Source organism: Gopherus flavomarginatus, chromosome 7 (assembly GCF_025201925.1).
Source record: "Gopherus flavomarginatus isolate rGopFla2 chromosome 7, rGopFla2.mat.asm, whole genome shotgun sequence".
Classification (NCBI taxonomy): Eukaryota; Metazoa; Chordata; order Testudines; family Testudinidae; genus Gopherus; species Gopherus flavomarginatus.
The window spans coordinates 91,947,978-91,968,334 of NC_066623.1; the positions used below are offsets into that span (position 1 = coordinate 91,947,978).

The following is a 20,357-nucleotide window of genomic DNA, read 5'->3' on the forward strand; positions in this document are numbered from 1 at the left end:
GCACAATGGAGAATGGAGCTATAAGATTTGTTTTATCGTATAGAACGTACACTTTTGAAATGACTGAATAATCCTGAAAGATATACAAAATGAAATAAAAGCACCAAAAAGACATTTAGTTTTGAGCATATTAAAGCAGTGCTTTGTTCAAGGCAAACTACAGTTCTTTTGTTTCTAGAACTGATTTTTTTTTTAGCCCCTAATAGGACAGTTTCCATGGTAACTCAAAATGAACAGATTGTGCATTGGGCTCAGTAGATTTCTGTTAAGCATGTTTCATCTGCCTAAAGTTAGGACAGATTTTTAGAACCTCTGCTGTGGTTTGAATGTTCATTTTTCCTTATTAACATTCATGTCCTCGAGTTTATAATCTCTCTCCTTCCAAAGGCAGAATCTGGATCTATAATCTGAAGAGATGTCACTGCATATCAATGAGGGAGAAAAGCCCATAACAAAAACATTGGAGTTGATAAACCTGGAGGACTGTGGCCTTCTGGATGCTCATGGTCATATTTTAAATTCAGATTCCTTATGATTAATGCTGTAGAGCATATGTGAATGCAACTGCCACTTTACTATGTACTTTATGTCCTGGAGTATGATTAAAAAATCATAGTGTATTCTCCTGCACTCTGACCCAGCCTCTTAAATAATTTAATCACTGTGTATCTTGAAGGACTGATGTAGAAGTCCCAGTGGAAACTAGAAGTTCTTGAATAGCTGATAGAGGTGGGAACCATGTTCTTTGTCATGTTGTAATTTCAACCCTTGAAGTATCATCTCTGTAGTGCTGGATTATTCCCAGGGATCTTGTCTTCCAGAAGTGGGGAACAGAGAGACAAAATAATGTGACAAATGAGATAATATGGGTAGAAGCAGAGAGAAGATCTTTGATATCCATAGAGCTTTAGCTAAAAGGGAATTTGAATTCACTGCTGTCTATCCATCTTTTGAAAATTGTTCTGCTACAGTATTGATTAGGATTTTTTCCCGGGCATTTTGATTCTCTTTTGGACATTTATCGGTTGAGTTTTTACTTATGGCAAAGTATCAGGATGGATATGTTGTTCTACTCCTGGTAGTAACAGAGTCTGTTTTTCATTGGTTGGGTTGATACCTTTCCGTTTATATTTGCGTATCCTAAAACCTAATTTTTTACATACTCTGGGCTGGAAATGGTAGTGCAGCCATGCATCTTGAAGAGTTGTTGCCATATTTTCTAAACAAGAATTTGCTTTCTGGGTTAGTAGAATGTAATTCTGTTTTTGAGAGAGTTTCTTTCCCTCTATTTCCTCTTTCTTTTGTTTGTTGCTTTTTGAGTAATCCTGGGACATTTTCTAATTATAAAACATTTTTCCTTTGCAAAACAGATCAGGTTATGCAATTTGCTTAATACAGGCGATTGCATGAACTCCTGAACAGAAAACCTTTTTGATATATTTCTGACATTTTTTTTTATCTTAAACATACTTGGCCATCTCCATTTTGTAAATGCTATTTGCACTCATAATCAGGTTTAAATAAGATAGTTTGCTGTGGGGGAAACAACCTGCCTCCAATCTAGCAATTTATTTTGTGGCAAAAAATGTGTGTGCAAATTGCGCCCAGAGTCAGGCACTTGGCATTTTTACAATTTTTCCCCAAGTATTTATGTCCATCTGGATTTCATCCCCTTGACTAAGGCATGTTCTCCTAGGTTACCTGGAGTGTAGGTTTTTAAAATTTTAACTAATTCTTGCTTTGTTAGCATATATTCAGATTGTAAGCTTCCATCTATTTTCTACACACAATTCTTTATCTAATGAGAGCATATTCTTACTCTACAGGCTGGTTGAACTTGAAGCAGTCCATGAAAGCTTTGCCTTTCACAAGGAAATAATTTGTTACTTCATTCTGAAGCTCTTTGACGTGATTCACTGGTTGCAATTAATCTATATTCTTGTTTGGCCTGAATGCACTTAAATTTAGACCAAATGGTAGATTTCAAAATAACTATTGAATTTTGAAAGATAAAACATGTCTGAGTCCTAGTATCAAATGGCACAATAGCGACTAGTTCTCTGGCAAGGCCAAGAAACTCAATAGTAAGCATGACGGAATACAGTTAGCAGTAATACAATATAGCCATGCCAGAAAGCAATTCTGCAATCAGATACTGTATGTGCAGATGCACACACCTGCATTGTCTTTAATGCAAAGATTTCTTCATTACATAAAACAGATAATAGAAATAACAATATTTCTAAAAATGAGTATTAGAAATTGGGAGAATACAATAAAAATATATTTCCATTGCCATAAGCAATCCTGTTTCCTCCCAGGATGAGAAACCAAGGATGGGGTACTAGTCTGAGAAGAAATAGCAGGAGCTCTTCTCCAGCTCTCTGTTTTTCAGTTGGGTCATTGGGTGCTGTCATTTTCTTTAATGAAGGAGCTGTAATTGCTTGGCTGCCTAAATAGCAGCTCCTCCCTGCCACGCCTTTAATTGCAGGGAACTTGCAGGAGGCAGGGACATCCAGCCCTAGTTCTTCTATTTGCTAGGAATGCTTCCCATCTGCCCACCTATATTGTGGTTTTGTTTTTTTTAAGGGGGATATGCCAGGTATGATAGTGGACTAACTTCAATGAAGTAAATGCAGTTTTACTAGATCTGATTGCCTTAAGTATTGCAACCTTGTATTAGGATTTATTATCAAAGGAGAGTAACATATCCAAATTAGATTAATTAGTTCACTGCATGGGATATTAAAAGTTGTTAATGGAGAAAGAGAGGCCAACATGGAAGTGAAAGGTTGGTGCTTAGATGAGGAGCAGTGGATAGGCTGGAGCTTTGTTTGAGCCAAGGTTTTTGAAATAGAAATTGTGGAGAATGTGCAGTTGAAGAAAGATATCTCTGTGAGAAACCTAGGAATCACAAATCTCATTCTGGAATTATGGTTGCAAATTAGATGGAGAATGAAGATAAGGGTGAATCTGAGATATTTGAGCATTTTAGGTTTAGGGCAAGCCGTTTTGTACTGTTTTAAAAGGTTGTAGATATTGTTTCTCTCAAATGAAGGTAAAATTATTAGCTTGGGAATATTCTTATTGAGTTTAAATACTCATTGCTTCGAAGGTGAGCTTGCAGGTTTAAATGCTGCTGTAAAATGTTACTGAATGAGAAGAACTATGAAGAAATCACTTCTTCCACATTGTTGTAGTATGATCTTTTAAGTAGGTGAGTTCTGACTTAATCTAATGAATACATTTGAAAATTTCAGGAGCAATACTTTGGATGTGGAGGATCTGGCTTAAGAATAAATGTCTTTTTATTTCTAGTTCATCATGTATAGCATTACAAGGGCATTGCACCCCTCTGGCAGACCCATTGTTACAGTCCTAATACATGTCAACATGGGGTATTTTATATTTAAACATTTGATTAAACAGAATACATCGACTCCAATGTATGTGCCCATCAGGACACCAGTCTAGATAGACTTTTGGCAAAGGAAGGGAATTCAGCAGCTGCAGTTCAGACTTCATGATTTGGCATAGGATGCAGTGCATGACTTCTGTAATTGGATCTATCTTCTGATAGGCTTAGAAATCATGGCTCAGAAGAAGAGGAATGGTCAGATCTGAACGGTCCTAAAAATTGTCTGCATGAGATTTTTTAGGGACAGTGAATCAATAAAAGATATGGGTAAAGTAACAAAGTGGAATTTGGTTCATTCTTTCACAAGACATTATGAGCTGAATGCATTGTGTGGTCTTTTTTTCAGAACTGTTTTCTAAACAGTGTTTCTAAAATACCTGTCTACATCATCTCTGACACAGAACCTGTTTGTTAGACCTATTAGTTCCAGATATGAGTAGGAATGGAAATGTAATTCTTTTCTGAAAATTTTCTTTTGCAAATTTCTTCAATTTACATGGCCTCCCTTGTTGCCTTACAATGTTTTGGGATCTTACCGAGGTGCAAATATTCAGGCTCCTAAAGCATTCACGAATAGCAAGTGGGGAACAGTCAGCTTGTTTATTGAAAATTATAAGCAATTTGTTCTAATTTACATTATAAAGGTGTAAAATATACAGAATCAGTTTAAAACTACAAAAAAGAGAGCCAGATCTTGACCTGCAATTAATGCTGCTTTGCACAGTGGAGCAAAGCAGTGCTGAAGTCAGCAGAGCTGTACACGGGAGGATCTCCTCTATGTGGTGGAATCCTTGGATGGCATAGTCTTAGAGGTTCATATATCACTCCACCCTCCTGGCTGCCAGTACCAGAGGGTGCGTGGGTGAGAAAATTCTTGGCTCCAAGAATGGCTCCTGGTAGGCCATTAGCAAGTGGCATAAAATAATGACGTCCTTAGGCTGCCCTAATTTACTTCAGGGACCATCCTGACACAAAGCACCCCCAAAATTTAGTGTGTGCAAAGGGCATATCTGTGCCTCCATTTCAGCTGCGCCAGATGCTGCTCAGTCCCTGCTGAGGATCTGCCCCAATGAAAGCAGGACATGCCATATAGCAGTAACCCACAAATGCACCTATCTCTAATTGCTCAGTGGCTGCCAAGATGTTCTGCTAAATCTCAACCATTATTTTAGCAGCTTAGCTGCATAAGGTTGCTTGGAAACCAACCCACTTACCCCTCACATTCCTCCTGATAGCTGTTCTTTGCAATAATATCCTCACATGACACACTTGTATCTAGACATGCATCCCTGCCTCACTTGAGAGCCCCATTGTAGAGGGTGTTGGTGCTTGAGACAATTACTAAATAATGTGTCATGCGGTAAGTCACTGGGGTATTAATTCACTGTCCTAGTCAAAATGTGTTCCAGCACTGAATACAAGCAGTTCCACTTAGTCTAGTAATCTACTTCATTTTACTTTATCTTTCATTGAGGATAATTTCTAATTTATTCTTTCAGATGTGTACGTACACTCTGAGTAACTGGACAGTTTTATGATTGTAACCCATATCTTAATCTCTTTCTTCCTTTCTTTCATATATTTCCCTCACTTGTGTCATGTCTAAATTTAGATTGTAAGTGCTTCTGGATAGAACTAGGTTTCTTCTATCCATTTCTGTAAAATGCCCATCACAGATTTAGAGACACAACGATCAATAATAATAGAAATCTGTCCTGTGGGTTTTATTTTTTTATTTGATCTGTTTTCCTGACCTTTGAATCAATGGCCATATTAGTAATTCCCATTACCTGATGAAGGCAGCCATTATCAATGAGCTGCTTTAAAACTGCATCAGATGTTTCTGGTGCTTATGGCTAGGAGGTTTTCAAATCTGCTTTTTTCCTCTCCTTCTTTTCCTAGTTGACAGCAATCTTGCTTCATTGCCAACCTGACAATTTGCTGCTCAGGGCAGGAATGATAGTCAACCCCAAGCAGTGGGAGGAAGACTTGCAATTAATGAATTTTATATGGTGCCATATCAACCTTCTTAACAAAACATATGGCTAAAAAACAAATAAGTTTAACCCTCAGCCTCCAAACCCAACCATACATGGAATGACTCAATACTATGAAATTAGCAATTTCACATAATTTTCCTGTTAATCTTGTTTTGTAACCATGAGCAGCACTTTTAAGGACCAGTTAAAATAATTCGGTTTTATGTACACAGGTTGTGGAATAAGGTGTGCTGTTTCTCCAGGGACTCATACTTTGCCAAGGGAACACACACATCGTCGTTTAAAAATTAAAAATACATGATTATTCTCTTATGGATTTGTATAGCACTGCAATGGTACACTCTGCATTACAAAGCTAACAGACCCTCTCCCTGCCGTAAAGACTTAGACCTAACCAAGACAAGGCAAAAACAAAAGAAACTTAAGGAGCTCATTGATAAAGAGGCCAGCTTAAGAACGACTGGTGGAAGTGTGTGCTTTAAGGAAGGTTTGGAAGGGAGAGCAAGGCTGCTTGATGGACAGAAGTGAGAAAGAGTCAAAAAGCTGGGAATAGGAAGAGCGGTAAAAAACAGTTAAGGGAAAGGACTGGGAGTAAAACTGGAGGAGAAGTAAGCAAGGGTAGAATATATTAGACTTTGAAGGTGTTTGCATCAAATTTGGCAAAAGAAAACCGAAGGACAAATATGCAAATAAGGAAATGAAAATGTGAAAAGCAGAATTATAAAAATCTAACTTTAAAATATGCTAGTGCAATAGGGAGATGGCCCTCAGCAGAGATTTTCTGACCTTATTCAATCTTTCAATGATATATTTAACAGGGCAATATTCAGGCCCAACAGATGTGTGGCATACCATAACTCTAGTGTGGACCTGTACTGTGACAGGCTGTGACTCTATGGATAGTCCCTTCCAGTCTGGTTTTGCCATGGCAGGAGTAACCTGTGAGAAAGGAGGGGAAACTAGGGCAGGGCACATACATACTATAAACAGGCTGAGCCCATCCTTTGACTCTAGGTCCTGCCTTTTCATACCTCCATGGGTTAGGGAGTAGGATGACACACCGTCTGACCATTTCTTTTTCCATGGACTTGGAAAAAGCTGTCTGAATTTGACCTCACAATAGAGATGACATTGCAGTTGATAGGAGGGTTGATCTTAACACAAACACTTTTTTAAAACTCCATTTCAAGTGGAGAATATGTTTGCTTGGGTTTTAGTTACATTCCTCACCTTTTTCTTTTTAACCCATCTCCTCTAAAATATGTTCAACCATTGCTCCTACTCTAAATGGGATACACCTAGAGAGGCAGGGAAATGGAGCATGACAGACTTCTGTTTGTCTGTAACAGAACCACATGTGCCACCATTCTGAATTGCATGGAGAAAACTGCAAAATGTAAGGGATGGAGAACAGGGCTTTGAAGCCAAAGTAATCTTCATTGCTTTCCCTTAAGCAGATAGCTACTTCACTGTGTGTGTGAGAAGAGATACTTAGATAAGCAATTACCTGGTCTTCAAAGTCAAATTCGGTATCAGAGATATCTCCACAATCCATAGTCAGACTAAGATCAAGTACATTTGGCCCTAAAATATGAAAGGAAATGAAACTTCAGAAATGGACTGGCAGTTTTCACTTCACATGATGGGACATAATTATATTTCCAATCTCAATCAGGTTCTTTCATTGTCCATATGTTTGGTGTGGTTTTTTTTAAACAAAACTTGTCCAAGGAGTTATTTGTATGTAAAAGAATACCAATCTGTGTGATTGTTCTTTAGAGATGTCTTTTAAAAGCTACAACAATCCTAATAATGAGTGGTTAATGTGATTAGTATACTGTCTGAATTACAGTGCCTTTCATGTATTCTGCAAAGTGTTGTACACTGTGCAATGTAGTACAAAAATGTTACTGGAATTTTAATTAACTATAAAGTTGGTTAAGAGTAAAAAAAATTTTATACACAAAGGGATCAATTAATGGTTCTCAATAGACTGAGAAAGACATAATCTACTTTGTGTATACTAGTAAATCAGAAGGGTTGCATTTTACATTTGCTTTGCTCTGATGTAAATGACTGCAGGGCATTGGAAAAATAGGGCTCAATACTTCCAGAGGTGCTCGAGGTGTCCAAGGCTAAACTGGTGTGGTAGGAAAATCTATCAATCTCTTAGTTCAGATGTACCAACATACAGGATAGAGCCATGGCCCCTAGCACCTGCATCCTAGAAACATCTATTTTGGGACCACCAGTTCTGCCAGCAACAACTCTCCAATGCTGGCAGATGGATTATGGCAGTCCCCTGTGTTCTGGGGAAAGGAAGGATTCCCTGTTCCCTCTATTGCAGTAATAATTTAGCCCCTTTCATAGCTCATCACAGCCCACCAGTATCTGGGACTTATGCAAGTTTCAATGGGCACATTGTTACAAGATTATTTGAGTTCCAGATAACATAAACTCAATATATCGTCTACTTTTTGCCATCACTTCAGTATACTAATTAAAAACAAAAGTTACTACTCTTATTTAACTTTCAACTTGTCTTCACTCCACTGATTTACAGAATTTTAAACCCTAACGTTATATATAACAAATTCAAATAATGAGAAAATCTAGGACCCAAATGTTGAGTCCATTCTAGATTGCAGCTACAAATTAGCTGTCAAGAAGCCCGCTGAGGGCCTAAGCACCATTTATCAATTTGGGAGCAGTGAAGAACTACAGCAGCTAATAAATATAATTTTTGTTGTAACCCGTTGTCATCAGTCAGGGTTATGGATGGGGAAGCGGGAATGATGTTCTGCTGGGTTGCATGTATGATCATGCAGCAAAATATCTTTGGGAGGAACAGGCACTATTGACCACGTAGGGCATGGCTATACTTGCAGATGTAGAGCACTGTGAGTTAAACCCGCCTTCTCAGAGCGCAGTAGGAGAGCCTCACAGTCTGTCCACACTGACGGCTTCAAGCACACTGGCATGGCCACGTTTGCGGCACTTGCAGTGGTACTGAGAGCGGTGCATTATGGGCAGCTATCCCAGCATGCAAGTGACTGCAACGTGCTTTTCAAATGGGGGCAGGGTGGGGTGGAATGTGACAGGGAGTGTGTTGTGTGTTTGTGGGGGGAGAGAGTGTGGGTTTTTGGGGTGCTGAGAGTGTGTCAGCATGCTGTCTTGTAAGTTCAGGCCCCCCCAACCCCTGCCCGCCTCTCTCTCACTCACTCAAAGCGAACAGTAAATGTTTGCTTCTTTTCTAAGCTGATAAGCAGCCAGCTTCTCCGAAATGGAGCTTTGAAAGGGCATTTCCGCATTCCTGCAGCCGATTTCACAACTATGACAAGAGTGGCAACTTGACTTAAGGGATTATAGGACATTTCTGGAGGCTGATCACAGCACAGTAACGCAACACCTCGTTCACACTGGTGCTGCGGCGCTCCAACAAGTGCGCAGCAAACATTATTCCACTTGCCGAGGTGGAGTACCAGCAGCGCTGTATCTGCAGAGTCAAAGCGCTCTACATACCTTGCCAGTGTGGACAGTGAATGAGCTAGGGCACCTGGGGCTTCTTTATTGCACTGTAACTCGCAAGTGTAGCCAAGGCCATAGTCTTAACGCTGCCACTAATCTTTTGATTAATTTTTTTTTCACTATTAAATCTAATTCTTATTTTACTGTGTATATGGAGAGCTGTCTGCATCATGCACTGTCCCCAAAGGCTTTACTGTTTCATAGTTCCCAATTCATTTAAGCATCAGCTATTTGTGTTTATTTTTCACATTTACATAGTAATCATCTGTGTAGGTGGTGAGATGAACAATAAGAGAGAGAACATGAGGAGCAGAACTAGACAGCATGATGAGTAAAACCATGAAGCTTTGTAAAAGGAGATGACTCCAATGCTGTTTAATTTGCAATCTATATTATAATTGGCCAAATTCATCCCTGATGCAGCTTGTTCACTTTATGGGATTTACACCAGGGATGGATTGGCCCACCATCTGTTTGTGTGGGTTTTTAAAAAAAATGTTCTTGTATACGTTAACAATTTGTTATATTAATATAGTAGAAAGGGATTATACTTTCCCCATCTTTATAACCGGAGATGCACCTGCATTCTGTACGTTGGTATTAGTGTTTTGTGAGGTGTTCTAATGAAAATACCTGTTTTTATAGATAGGTGCAAGAGGACAGAATTAAGATTACTATGAGAAGCTTAATTAAGTTTCTTGTATTTTATGCAACTGAAGTCTCAATCTTAATATTGCATCAAGGCAGATAACTAAGCCTGAATCCTGATTGAGAATGACCTACCTTGAACTGCCAATTATTTTTAGAGGCACTTTTGTACAATATTTGATTAACTATCACTAATATTCCTTATCTACTGGGAGCAGTATGTCTCCTCCCTAACAGGGAGCATTTACATTAAATATTGGATTTAGAAGCTAAGTGCTTTTTAGGGAAATAGACTACTACAAACTTTTAATGTAAAGACTGGGCTGAAAGTTAGTGGTCACACACAATATATTTTAAACTAGAAAAGCCATAACAGTTCTGTATTTGTAACATGGCAAATTGTCTAAGGAAGTTTTTCCTTGAACTGTGAGGCTTGTTTTCTTTGCAGAAGTCCCAATTCTTTTGCAAGGTTCAAGAAAGGGTAGGATAAATTGAGAGATTTTTTTCTTTCTTGTTTTCACTGAGAACTTAGTGAAAGGAAAACCATCTGTCACTCTCTGAATATTCTAGAGAGAGCTATGTTTTTGGTGAGTGAAATAAGAAAAACCTAAAAGAGATGCCCTGCAGTACACTGTAGTAAGAGGCTATTGCGAGAATAAGGAAAAGCAGTAGGGACATAGCGGAGCTTTTGGACACCATTGCTGCAGTATTGATAGGACTGGAGAATGGGGTAGGTTGTTTGCCAGTCTAACTGTACTTTTAGGGGGAACACACCTAACTTGCTGGACCCACACTAAAGCCTGCTACTACAGGGATGGTAGGGGAAGAGAGCAGGTTTGCTGGACATCCACTGAAGAGAATGGGAGTGGGAAAGGGCCAGCCAGTTGATCAACCTCTATAATAATGGAAGTGATGAGGATAGGGATGGGAACTGCCACTGACACACTAGAAGACCTTGAAAGATGTGGGGGAAGTCAGAGGGCTGGTGGGTGTTCCGAGTCTCAACCTAAGTTTGCTCAAAATTTTCTGTACTAATTTTCAGGAAGCTTATGCTAAACTGGTGTTGCTGTCATCAGTATTAATGGGGAAACAAAAATTCTGAACTCAGGACCAGGCAAATAAGTGGATGAAGAAAGAGTTGTCAAATGTTTTCTTTAAAATATCAGTGCATGTTCATGGCTAGTCTATATATAGCAGTGGTCTGGTAATACCCTGCAATCATAAACAAGGTTTAATTAATGTTGTGGGGTTTTTTGCATCTTTCTTCCTAATGTTAAGCTTGTACATAGATATAGGCTGCAAAGCACTTTAGCACATGGTTAACACCAAGGGGTACATCCTTAGCTGGTTTGGATCATTTTGCATTCCATTGTCCCATTCCATTACTGCATTTAAATGCTTGCTTAACATTAAGCATATGACAATTTACATCAGAGCTACCCATAGATATCTTAGTCATCCCATTGACTTCAATGCGCTACTCATGTGCTTAAATGTTATGCTGGAATGGAGTCACAGAATGCAAAACCCAAGACCTGATCTGAAAAGGTGCATTTATAACCTGAACTACCTCTTTCAGTTTTGACATGTATGTGCATATGAGGTTGGGGAGAAGTTAGTTAATTTTCACGTGTATTGTGTTTTCCAAAGGGGAAAAATGGAAAGGGTTTTATACAGTTGAGTACATTTAAAAAAAATTTCCATTGACTTCTTTGTTGGAGCTCCCTTAGCTAAATAATCAGCTCCACAAGGAAGAAGAAGTTATTGAAGGAAGAAAGTACTTCAGACAATTTTATTTACTTTTGTGCTCAACTTTGCATCTTTAACACAGAGGGCAACATTTATGCTATCTTGTAAATTGAGAGTTCATTCTTAGTAAAGATTTGGCTCAGATTTTGACACCTCTTTTGTCGATATGAAGCTGAATTGCACAGAACTGTTAGTGAAAAACTATTATCGAGGTATAACTCATGGGCGGATACGTATAACAGATGTCTGGATCCTAGTACAGAAATGTACCCCAGTGTTAATTTATTATGTTCATTTATATCGAGTCAAATTATGCTGATCTGTCTAAATTTAGCTGCTGTTAATTTGCCATTGAAAGGTAGCCGAATCACACTGATGCAAGTTAATTAAGCAGCTGTTTGGACAATTTGTATTTCAGTAACGTAGAGTTAATATAGTCTCACACAAATGTAAATATTTTTTTTATTTGCAGTCCATAAGCCTCAAATATCCTTACACAATATATCTTTTTAAGAACAACGGCATTTGTGCTTTCCACATTTGACATTGTAATAAAAATAATTTTAAAAAATTCTGTGAAACCTAGGTTTGTCCATATAGTTAAAAAAATTAGGTTTAATACAGTCAAATTGTCCTTTTAGTTTATTAAATTCTCTGAAGAATGGTCTAACTCAGTTAATAAGTCTTACATTTCAGCATTCTAAATACTTAGAAAACCATTTTCCAGGGAAAGATAATTAAAAAAAAAAAGATAACTGATTGGTATTAGAATAACAGTTCCATTTTGCTCTCAGTAAGATGTTTCTAATACAAAATTTATTGCAATCTTTAGTGGTGGAATTTCATGACAGGTTGTTGCTTTTGGCAACAGTCTTAATATATCTCAAGGAGCCACAATGAAAAAGAATATCATCTACGAGCACACTGAATAGCTTTCTTTCTCTAAATATTTGTTGCACGTGGATCTTGTAAGAGTAGTTCAAGGTATGGCATATCAAATATGATGATGTGAAGCCATTAATGTGTTCAGAAAATAATGTCTGTTAGTCACTATGAACCAAATTACATCTGCAATTATGCTAACAGTTTAAAGATAAAATGAACTGTGGCTAAAGACCTTTACAAACATTATTGAAACAAGCAAAGAGCCTTTAATTGCCTGCTATTTTATTAATCCTCACACGCTTTCTGAAAAAGGGAAGTACCCAACTGACTGTATCTTCTTTGGTCTGATGCCCATGTTTGATATGGAGAAAAGGCTAATTACAGAAGTGATAGCTCTTAGCCTGGAGACTGGATTACCGCACTTTTGAACCTTATCCTGAAGGAGGACAAAGGCAGGTACAAGGTTCCTGTTCACATGAAAATTCACTCTAAGGCCTGGTCTACACTGTGGGGAGGGGTCAATGTAAGATATGCAAATTCAGCTATGGGAATAGCATAGCTGAAGTCGACGTATCTTATTTTGACTTACTTCCTGTCCTCACAATGCGGGATCAATGGCCGTGGCTCCCCTCGTTGACTCCGCTACCGCCACTCGCTCCAGTGGAGTCCTGGAGTTGATGGGAGCGCGTTCGGGGATCGATATATGACGTCTAGATAAGACGCGCTGCATCAATCCCCGATAAATCAATCACTACCCGCGGATCCGGCAGGTCGTCTGGACATACCCTAACACAGAAGGGCTGAGGGGGGAAAATCCTCCAACATGTGTTGTGGAGCTCATTAACAGCTAATGTGGGTATTGGAGGAGTAGCAGATGTTGCCTGCTGCTTCTCTTGCAATGGGTTTTTGGCTATGTGGGTCTATGCGATCTGTAGAGCCACCGAATGCAACCTGTTCTGTAGGTGACACACACAATTTGTGCATTTCTGTGGCCCCCCCTGAGATCTCATATCCAAGCCCTCCTGATTCTATTATGTCAGTTCTCCAAATATTTGCCCATTCAAACGGTGAAACATACCATTTCCTTCCCAGACCTGAACAAGAGCTCTTTGTGGCTTGAAAGTTTGTCTCTTTCACCAACAGAAGTTGGTCCAATAAAAGATATCACCTCAGCCACCTTCTGTAGCTGAGAGCATTAGCAATTTCGAGGGGGTGGGGAAGAAGTCAAGAGTTTGTTTCAGTGTTTTCATCAATATTTGATGGATATGAAAAACAGACATCACTGCTACATTTGATGTTGAAAGTAAACAGTTTCTTATGCTTGTACAGTAACTCACCTGCCACTGCCTCTTTGGGAGAAAATAGCTTATTGTCGAGTGCCATGCGTATGTCATAGAAAACTTCCTCTTCGTCCCTGTCCGCATCAAACTGTTGGAAAGAAAGAAGGCAGTCAGACACTTCTGGACAGGATGAATTATTTAGATGAATGCTATTATATAATATGCAGTCCAATCCTAAACCATTAAAGTCAATGGGAATTTTTCAATTTCCTTCCATGGGCTTTGAATCAAGCCCTTAGCTATGATTCATTCCATTGCCAACTAGTCCATTTTTCACAGACTGCAGTTAAAAAGCAGTTGAGTTGTTTTAAAAGACTGACATTTCCAAGGTAGAACTTCAGAAAACAATACTAGTAATACATAGCACTATATTTGACACTTTTTCTGCCATCCAAAGTATCTATGTGGAGACTGTGAAACTACAGATCACATGAATAGTTCTTATCACCTGATTTTTAGGGGGACACTGTAACAAAATTAATTTAATTTGTAAGTCAAAATCGTTGAGCTACTTCTGAATTGTGGCTCAAACTAATCTTTTTAATATGTGAGCCGTTCTTTCAGAACTTCAGGGAGTTACTGGAAAAATGAAATACTTTTGAAAACTCACCTGTAATAAGTGGAGGAAGAAAAGGTTTCCTTTGTGTATTGCTATCTGATATCTGTACTATCCTGATTAACATAAGTTTACAAAATCACATGGGGGTAGAAGTCCCTTTAAAATTGTGCAATAGCTTCTTGAGTTTGAACTTTTTCCCCTCTCTCATTTAGAAAATCCTTTGTCCAAAGTTTGACTTCTGTTTTCCTACATCCTAGTCTCTCTCTCATCTGTTTCATGAGCTTTCTGTCCCAATCCATCATTTTACACTGTTGTCCCCTGTTTCTGATATTTATCACTGCACCATTCAACTAGATCATTTTTTATTTATTGTTCCTACTTAATAAATTATGAATGCCTGCTTGAAGATGGCTCATGTTTTTCTTTTATTGATTTGAATATGTTGCCAGCTGATTACCTTCAGTGTTCTTCATGTTAATTGAACATGGAAATAAAGGAAAAAATGTACATTTGGGTACATTAAGCTGCCTTTTCTCCTCAACTGAAGACAGGTATGTTTCCAAGAGAAAATTAAACACTCAGCGTAGACTTAGGGTTAAATCCATCCCTCACCGCTGATCCACCACAAATCATTCTAAGTTTCTATTAAATCAAACAAGCTTTCAGTTGTCCTTATACATGACCAAAATAAAAACCAGGTTCCAGATTATGAACTGATCTGTTCTGAGTGTTTATATACATCTTGAGCTCTTTTCTTGTCTATGAGGCTTGGAACAATTTTAATCATAAACCAGCCTCTTGGCACAATTTTCCACATTATGGGGTCATTTTTAGAATAATGTGCCTTGTGATGCAGAATGAGCCTAAGGGGCAAATAGCTGTCCACTGATGAATGTGAGTTCATGAGCTTTGATGGGCTTGTCCTCTCAAGTTTGAAACTCTGCTGAACAGCATGCTCCAGCTCTATAGCCAATGTCTGTTTGTCTTGTTTTGTTTGGGGATCCAGAAGCATGAGATTTCTTGGAGAGATTATCAGAGGGCTGGCCGTGTTAGTCTGGATCTGTAAAAGCAGCAAAGAGTCCTGTGGCACCTTATAGACTAACAGACGTTTTGGAGCATGAGCTTTCGTGGGTGAATACCCACTTCATCAGATGCATGTAGTGGAAATCTCCAGGGGCAGGTATATATATGCAGGCAAGCTAGAGAATCTCTTAGAGAGATTATGACACATATGACTTAGTATTAGTGATGCAAACAGCAATAGGATATTTTGTTAAAAAGAATTAATCTTATTTCTAGACCTTGTGCTAATACCGTAATTTATTACACTCTGTGTGAGAGAAGCCTGGCCGCTGCTGCAAAGGTGCAAACCTTTTTACAGCCTAGTCTAAATGCTGGTTGGAGCTGGGCTGCAGAAAGCTGGCACTGGTGGAAGTTTAGTTGTTCTTCCAATACTTATCATGTATATTGATTAAGACTACAGCGTGACACCCAAGGATTTATTCAGAAAGCTGTTAAAGCCTTTAGCTAGCCTCTACTTCTAGAAAATCAGTGTCACCCTGTTTATTAGCCCTCATGGTCCTTCATGACAACTTGTATAGGACTCGCACTATACAAACTGTTTTGTATTTGTTGTTTGTGGAATTTCCTTTCAGTACCTAATAGTGGATTTAGAGGCAAAAAAGAATCCAAAGGAAGAATCTCTGATGGCCATTCATCATAATAGTTATCAACAGACAGAGACAGAATTTGTGCCTTGGAGACCCAGAGAAATAGTCCTAAAAATGGAGAAAGAATAGGAAATTCTGGAGAAAGAACAAATCTAACAAATGAGATTCTGAGAGCAGAGAGAAACAGGGCATACTGGAGGAAGGCATCTAAAAACTTGAAGAACGAGTGACAATAAACCAAATCCTACATAGCCACCTGGGTGTCTTCAGCATGCCTATTCCTATTCAGTCCTATTCCTTTTAGTTTCTCCCTCTAAGGCCTCACAGAACGATGACCACTTTTCTTCTAATCCTGTCTTGACTAGGATTTAAAGATTTGACTAAAACTCTAGTCAAGACAAGGAAGTTGTACTTCCTCATGCTAAACTGGTCAAGTCAAAGCCTTAGGCACCCCGCCCCCGCCCTTAGGTTTTAACTTCACCAGTTTAGCATGAGTTAAAGAATACACCTTCCTTGTCTACACTAGACTTTTAGAAGGTGTTAGTTAGATTAAGCAAGCTAACATGATCTATCTCTATGATCTTTTACAGCCTAGTCGAGACAAGGCCCTAGTGCCTGAAGGTTGGATGTGAAGGTTTGTCTAAAATGTTCCCCGTGTGGAGATACTCTTAAGCCCAACTGCTCCTGGAATTCAAGATAAGGTTGGTGACAAACAGCACAATTTTCCCTCTGTGGCTGATTAGGTGTTTGTGCTCCTTTAATAATTTTTAATCACTTACATAGGGCATTATATTTTCATAGGGCTTTACAAACACAAACTAAGTCTGCATCTACACTTGGCGCTGAGGGTGCAATTCCTAGCTCAAATAGATGTACTCAGACTAGCTCCCATTGAACTAGTGTGTGTAAAATAGAAGTGTAGCTGGGGTGGCATGGATAGGGGTGGGCAGTGAGGCAGGCTAGCTGTCCCAATTACAGTTTTGTACTCAGGGTGGCTGGCCTATGCTGCCATTCATTGCTGACCAGGCCATAGCAGCTACGCTATTTGTGAACACTAGCTCGATGACAGCTAGCAGAAGTATGTCTCCTCAAGCCAGGAAATCATACTCCAAGTGTAGACATAGCCTAAGCTTCACAACATTGTTGTGAAAGTAGACAACTTAATTATTATCCCCTTTTTATAGATACAAAACCTAAGGCACATTGAAGTTAAATGATTTGTTCAAGACTGCACAGTGAGCCAGTGGCAAAGCCAGAATTAAAACTCAAGTTCTTGGCTTCTAGCTCCATTCTCAGACCACTAGACAATACTACCTTCATGATTCTTTCTTTCACAAGTGGGTCGTACCCCACTTACCCATGCCTTTGACTTCTGGATTGGTTACTGCAGTGCACTTTACATGGGACTGAAGCTGAACACTGCTCAGAAGCTACCTCCGGGACATAATATGCCTGTCCATCTTTTTTAGACAGAATCATTCACAGGGAACATATCACCTCAGTTCTTCAGGAGTTGCACTAGCTTCCTATTAACCTTTGGGTGAAATTCAAATTGATTTGGATTTAAAGAGCTATGTATTTGGATCCTGACTATCTCAGAGATTGCCTCTTTCCCTGTACACCGTGACAACAACTGAGGCAAGTGTGGTCTTCAGCCTTAAATTTAACAGTCTGTATAGTGGTGGCAGTGCAGTGTCCATGGAGAGTCCTTGACTTTGGAATTTAATAATCTAGCAGTGGTCGAGTGACCTTTAAAATGAATCCCTTCACTCAGGCCTTTTTCTAAGGCAGAATGGTGGACTTTTATATCTTGGGGGGATGTCTTTTATATGTTGTTTCATAGCAAAAAATAGTATATTTTGTTAGACTTCGTACATGCTACTTGAGACATTGTAGGGGACACATTTTATACATCAAAAATAAATACTTATGGCACATAAATCGGTGAATTGCTGTCAGATAGTCTAATTGCTATCAACCTGGGCCGTGTCACGTTTGAACTGATGAAAGGCTCTGTATCCCAGTATTAGCAATCTCTCGAGTAACCCAGTTTGCCGTGGAAAATTGCTAGATCTTTTTGAAACATTCTAAAGGTTTCCCAGAACTCAAAACACAGCTGCATTCTCTAATTCCGGGGACACAAGATGTGTCTTTGCACTCTGAAAAATCTAAGTTGTACAGTGAAATCCTCTTATTGCAAACCAAAGAAAATCAATTATTTGAACACTTGCACTTAATTCAGTTTCTCCCTTATGTTATGGGACTTGTAATGCCCTGAGCTGTGGGAAGGAAGATAATTTTGATGGGGAAAATATTTTTGAAAGAAACAGAGATGTAGTTTTGTACTTCAGCGAATTATTACACATTTTTAAATGGCAATTCTTTGATAACTACCAGATACTTGAATAGAACACAAGGGTGCTCAACTGACCCTATTCAGTTTTAAACAATAGCAAAACCCTTATGATTAAATATTTTTGACATTTGATCTCTAAATTTGTTGGATTTTTCTACCTATTGAAAATAGAATTGCTAATCACAGTAAGAACAAAAGTCTCTACTATGTGTGCAATCCAGTTCTCACTTTATGAAAGAGAATTTCAGAGCCCAAACAGAACAGGAGTACCTGTGGCACCTTAGAGACTAACACATTAATTTGAGCATAAGCTTTTGTGGGCTGCAGCCCCACTTCATCAAATGCATGTAGTGGAAAATACAGTAGGAAGATATATATATATACACACAGAGAACATGAAACAATGAGTGTTACTATACACACTATAAGGAGAGTGATCAGTTAAGGTGAGCTATTATCAGCAGGACAGAAAAAGAACTGTTTGTAGTGGTAATGAAAATGGCCCATTTGCAGCAATTGACAAGGAGATGTAAGCAACTGTGAGGCGGAGCGGGGATAAGCATGGGGAAATAGTTTTACTTTGTGTAATGGCCCATCCACTCCCAGTCTTTATTCAAGCCTACCTTGATGAAGTCCAATTTGCAAATTAATTCCAATTCAGCAGTCTCTCATTTAAGTCTGTTTTTGAAGTTTTTTTGTTGTAATATTGTGACTTTTAGGTCTGTAATCAAGTGGCCAGGGAGATTGAAGTGTTCTTCAATTGGTTTTTGAATGTTATAATTCTTGATGTCTGATTTATGTCCATTTATTCTTTTATGTAGAGACTGTCTGGTTTGGTCAATGTACATGGCAGAGGGACATTTCTGGCACATGATGGCATATATCACATTGGTAGATGTGCAGGTGAACGAGTCCCTAATGGCGTGGCTGATGTGATTAGGTCCTATGATGGTATCTCCTGAATAGATATGTGGACAGAGTTGGCAACAGGCTTTGTTGCAAAGATAGGTTTCTGGGTTAGTGTTTTTGTTGTGTGGTGTGTGACTGCTGGTGAGTATTTGCTTCAGGTTTGGGAGTTGTTTATAAGCAAGGATACATACTAACACGGCTGCTACTCAGAGCCCAAACAGGATCTCTAAAAGGGTTGATTACTTGTATGTGCTGCTAAGTTCTCTCCCAACCTCCTTTGGTGGATGCAAAATATCCAGAGTCAAAGCATATACATTTATTTAAAATATATTTATTCCATAGACAATAAATTTGCCCAAAAGCAGAGCACTAAAGTGAAGTTCTACTTTGAATAATTCCTGTATAAAAATGGCACCTTTTTACTCAAGAGATCTGCGTTCAGAATCACATCTGCTTAATTTTGGCCCTGACCCTGCCATAAGCAATGTGTGAGGGCACCCATATGCCTGCACAGTGCTCCATTGACTTTGCTGGGGCTCCATAAGGGTGCATCGGTGTGCCCAACTGGAACTTACTGCAGGGTCAAAGACTATGTGATTAAATACTTTGTAATTGCTTTTTGCTCTTTTTATCCATGGGGGAAAAATACAATTGAGAGAGAGAGAGAGAGAGAGAGAGATGGATGCTGTTCCTTTTTGTCTGTTGTCAACAGAACTGCATGCTAAATTTTAACCAGCCACACCTGTACAATTCCCATTGAATTAGGTTGCACAGATGTGGCTGATGACAAAATCTGATTTATGCAACCCTTATCGTGGATAATGATGCATGAAAAGGAAAGTAGCTAGCTTGATGCTCCCAAGTGCTTGTCTATCCTACAGGCCCTACAGCAGCACAACTATGGTGCTGTTGCACTATAACATAGTTGTTTCCTACAGTGACAGAAGGTTTTTCTTCCAGTTGCTGTAGGTAATCCACTTCTTCAGATGGTGGAAGCACTCCTCCGTCGACCTACCCACCTCTTATATGGGTGTTAAGTTGGAATAGCTAGGGTGCTTAGGGGTGTAGAGATGTATACCTAAATTTTAATTGTAGACTAGGCCTAAGTTTTAGTTTTCAGGGATGGAAGTGAGGAAAAACATATTTTTACTTGTAAACTGAGCACATTTGATCCAGAAGCCACTCAGAGAAAAGAACTATAAGACCCCACAATGCCATTGTTAAAAATACATTTCAGATTTGTACTTTAAGAAAAATATGCATCCTGTGAGCAGAATAGTTTGACAGTGTTTCCC

General features: G+C 38.9%; 1 protein-coding gene across 1 annotated transcript in view; it reads right to left on the bottom strand.

Moving 5' to 3' along the window:
- The window catches only part of AK5 (adenylate kinase 5), a 149,878-nt gene that overhangs the window by 57,954 nt on the left and 71,567 nt on the right, over positions 1 to 20,357 (bottom strand). The window contains exons 7-8 of the mRNA XM_050961884.1: positions 13,566 to 13,656; positions 6,926 to 7,002 (exon numbers count right to left, since the gene is read on the bottom strand). Coding sequence (XP_050817841.1) covers positions 6,926 to 7,002; positions 13,566 to 13,656 — 168 coding nt within the window. The remainder of the gene's footprint in view (positions 1 to 6,925; positions 7,003 to 13,565; positions 13,657 to 20,357) is intronic.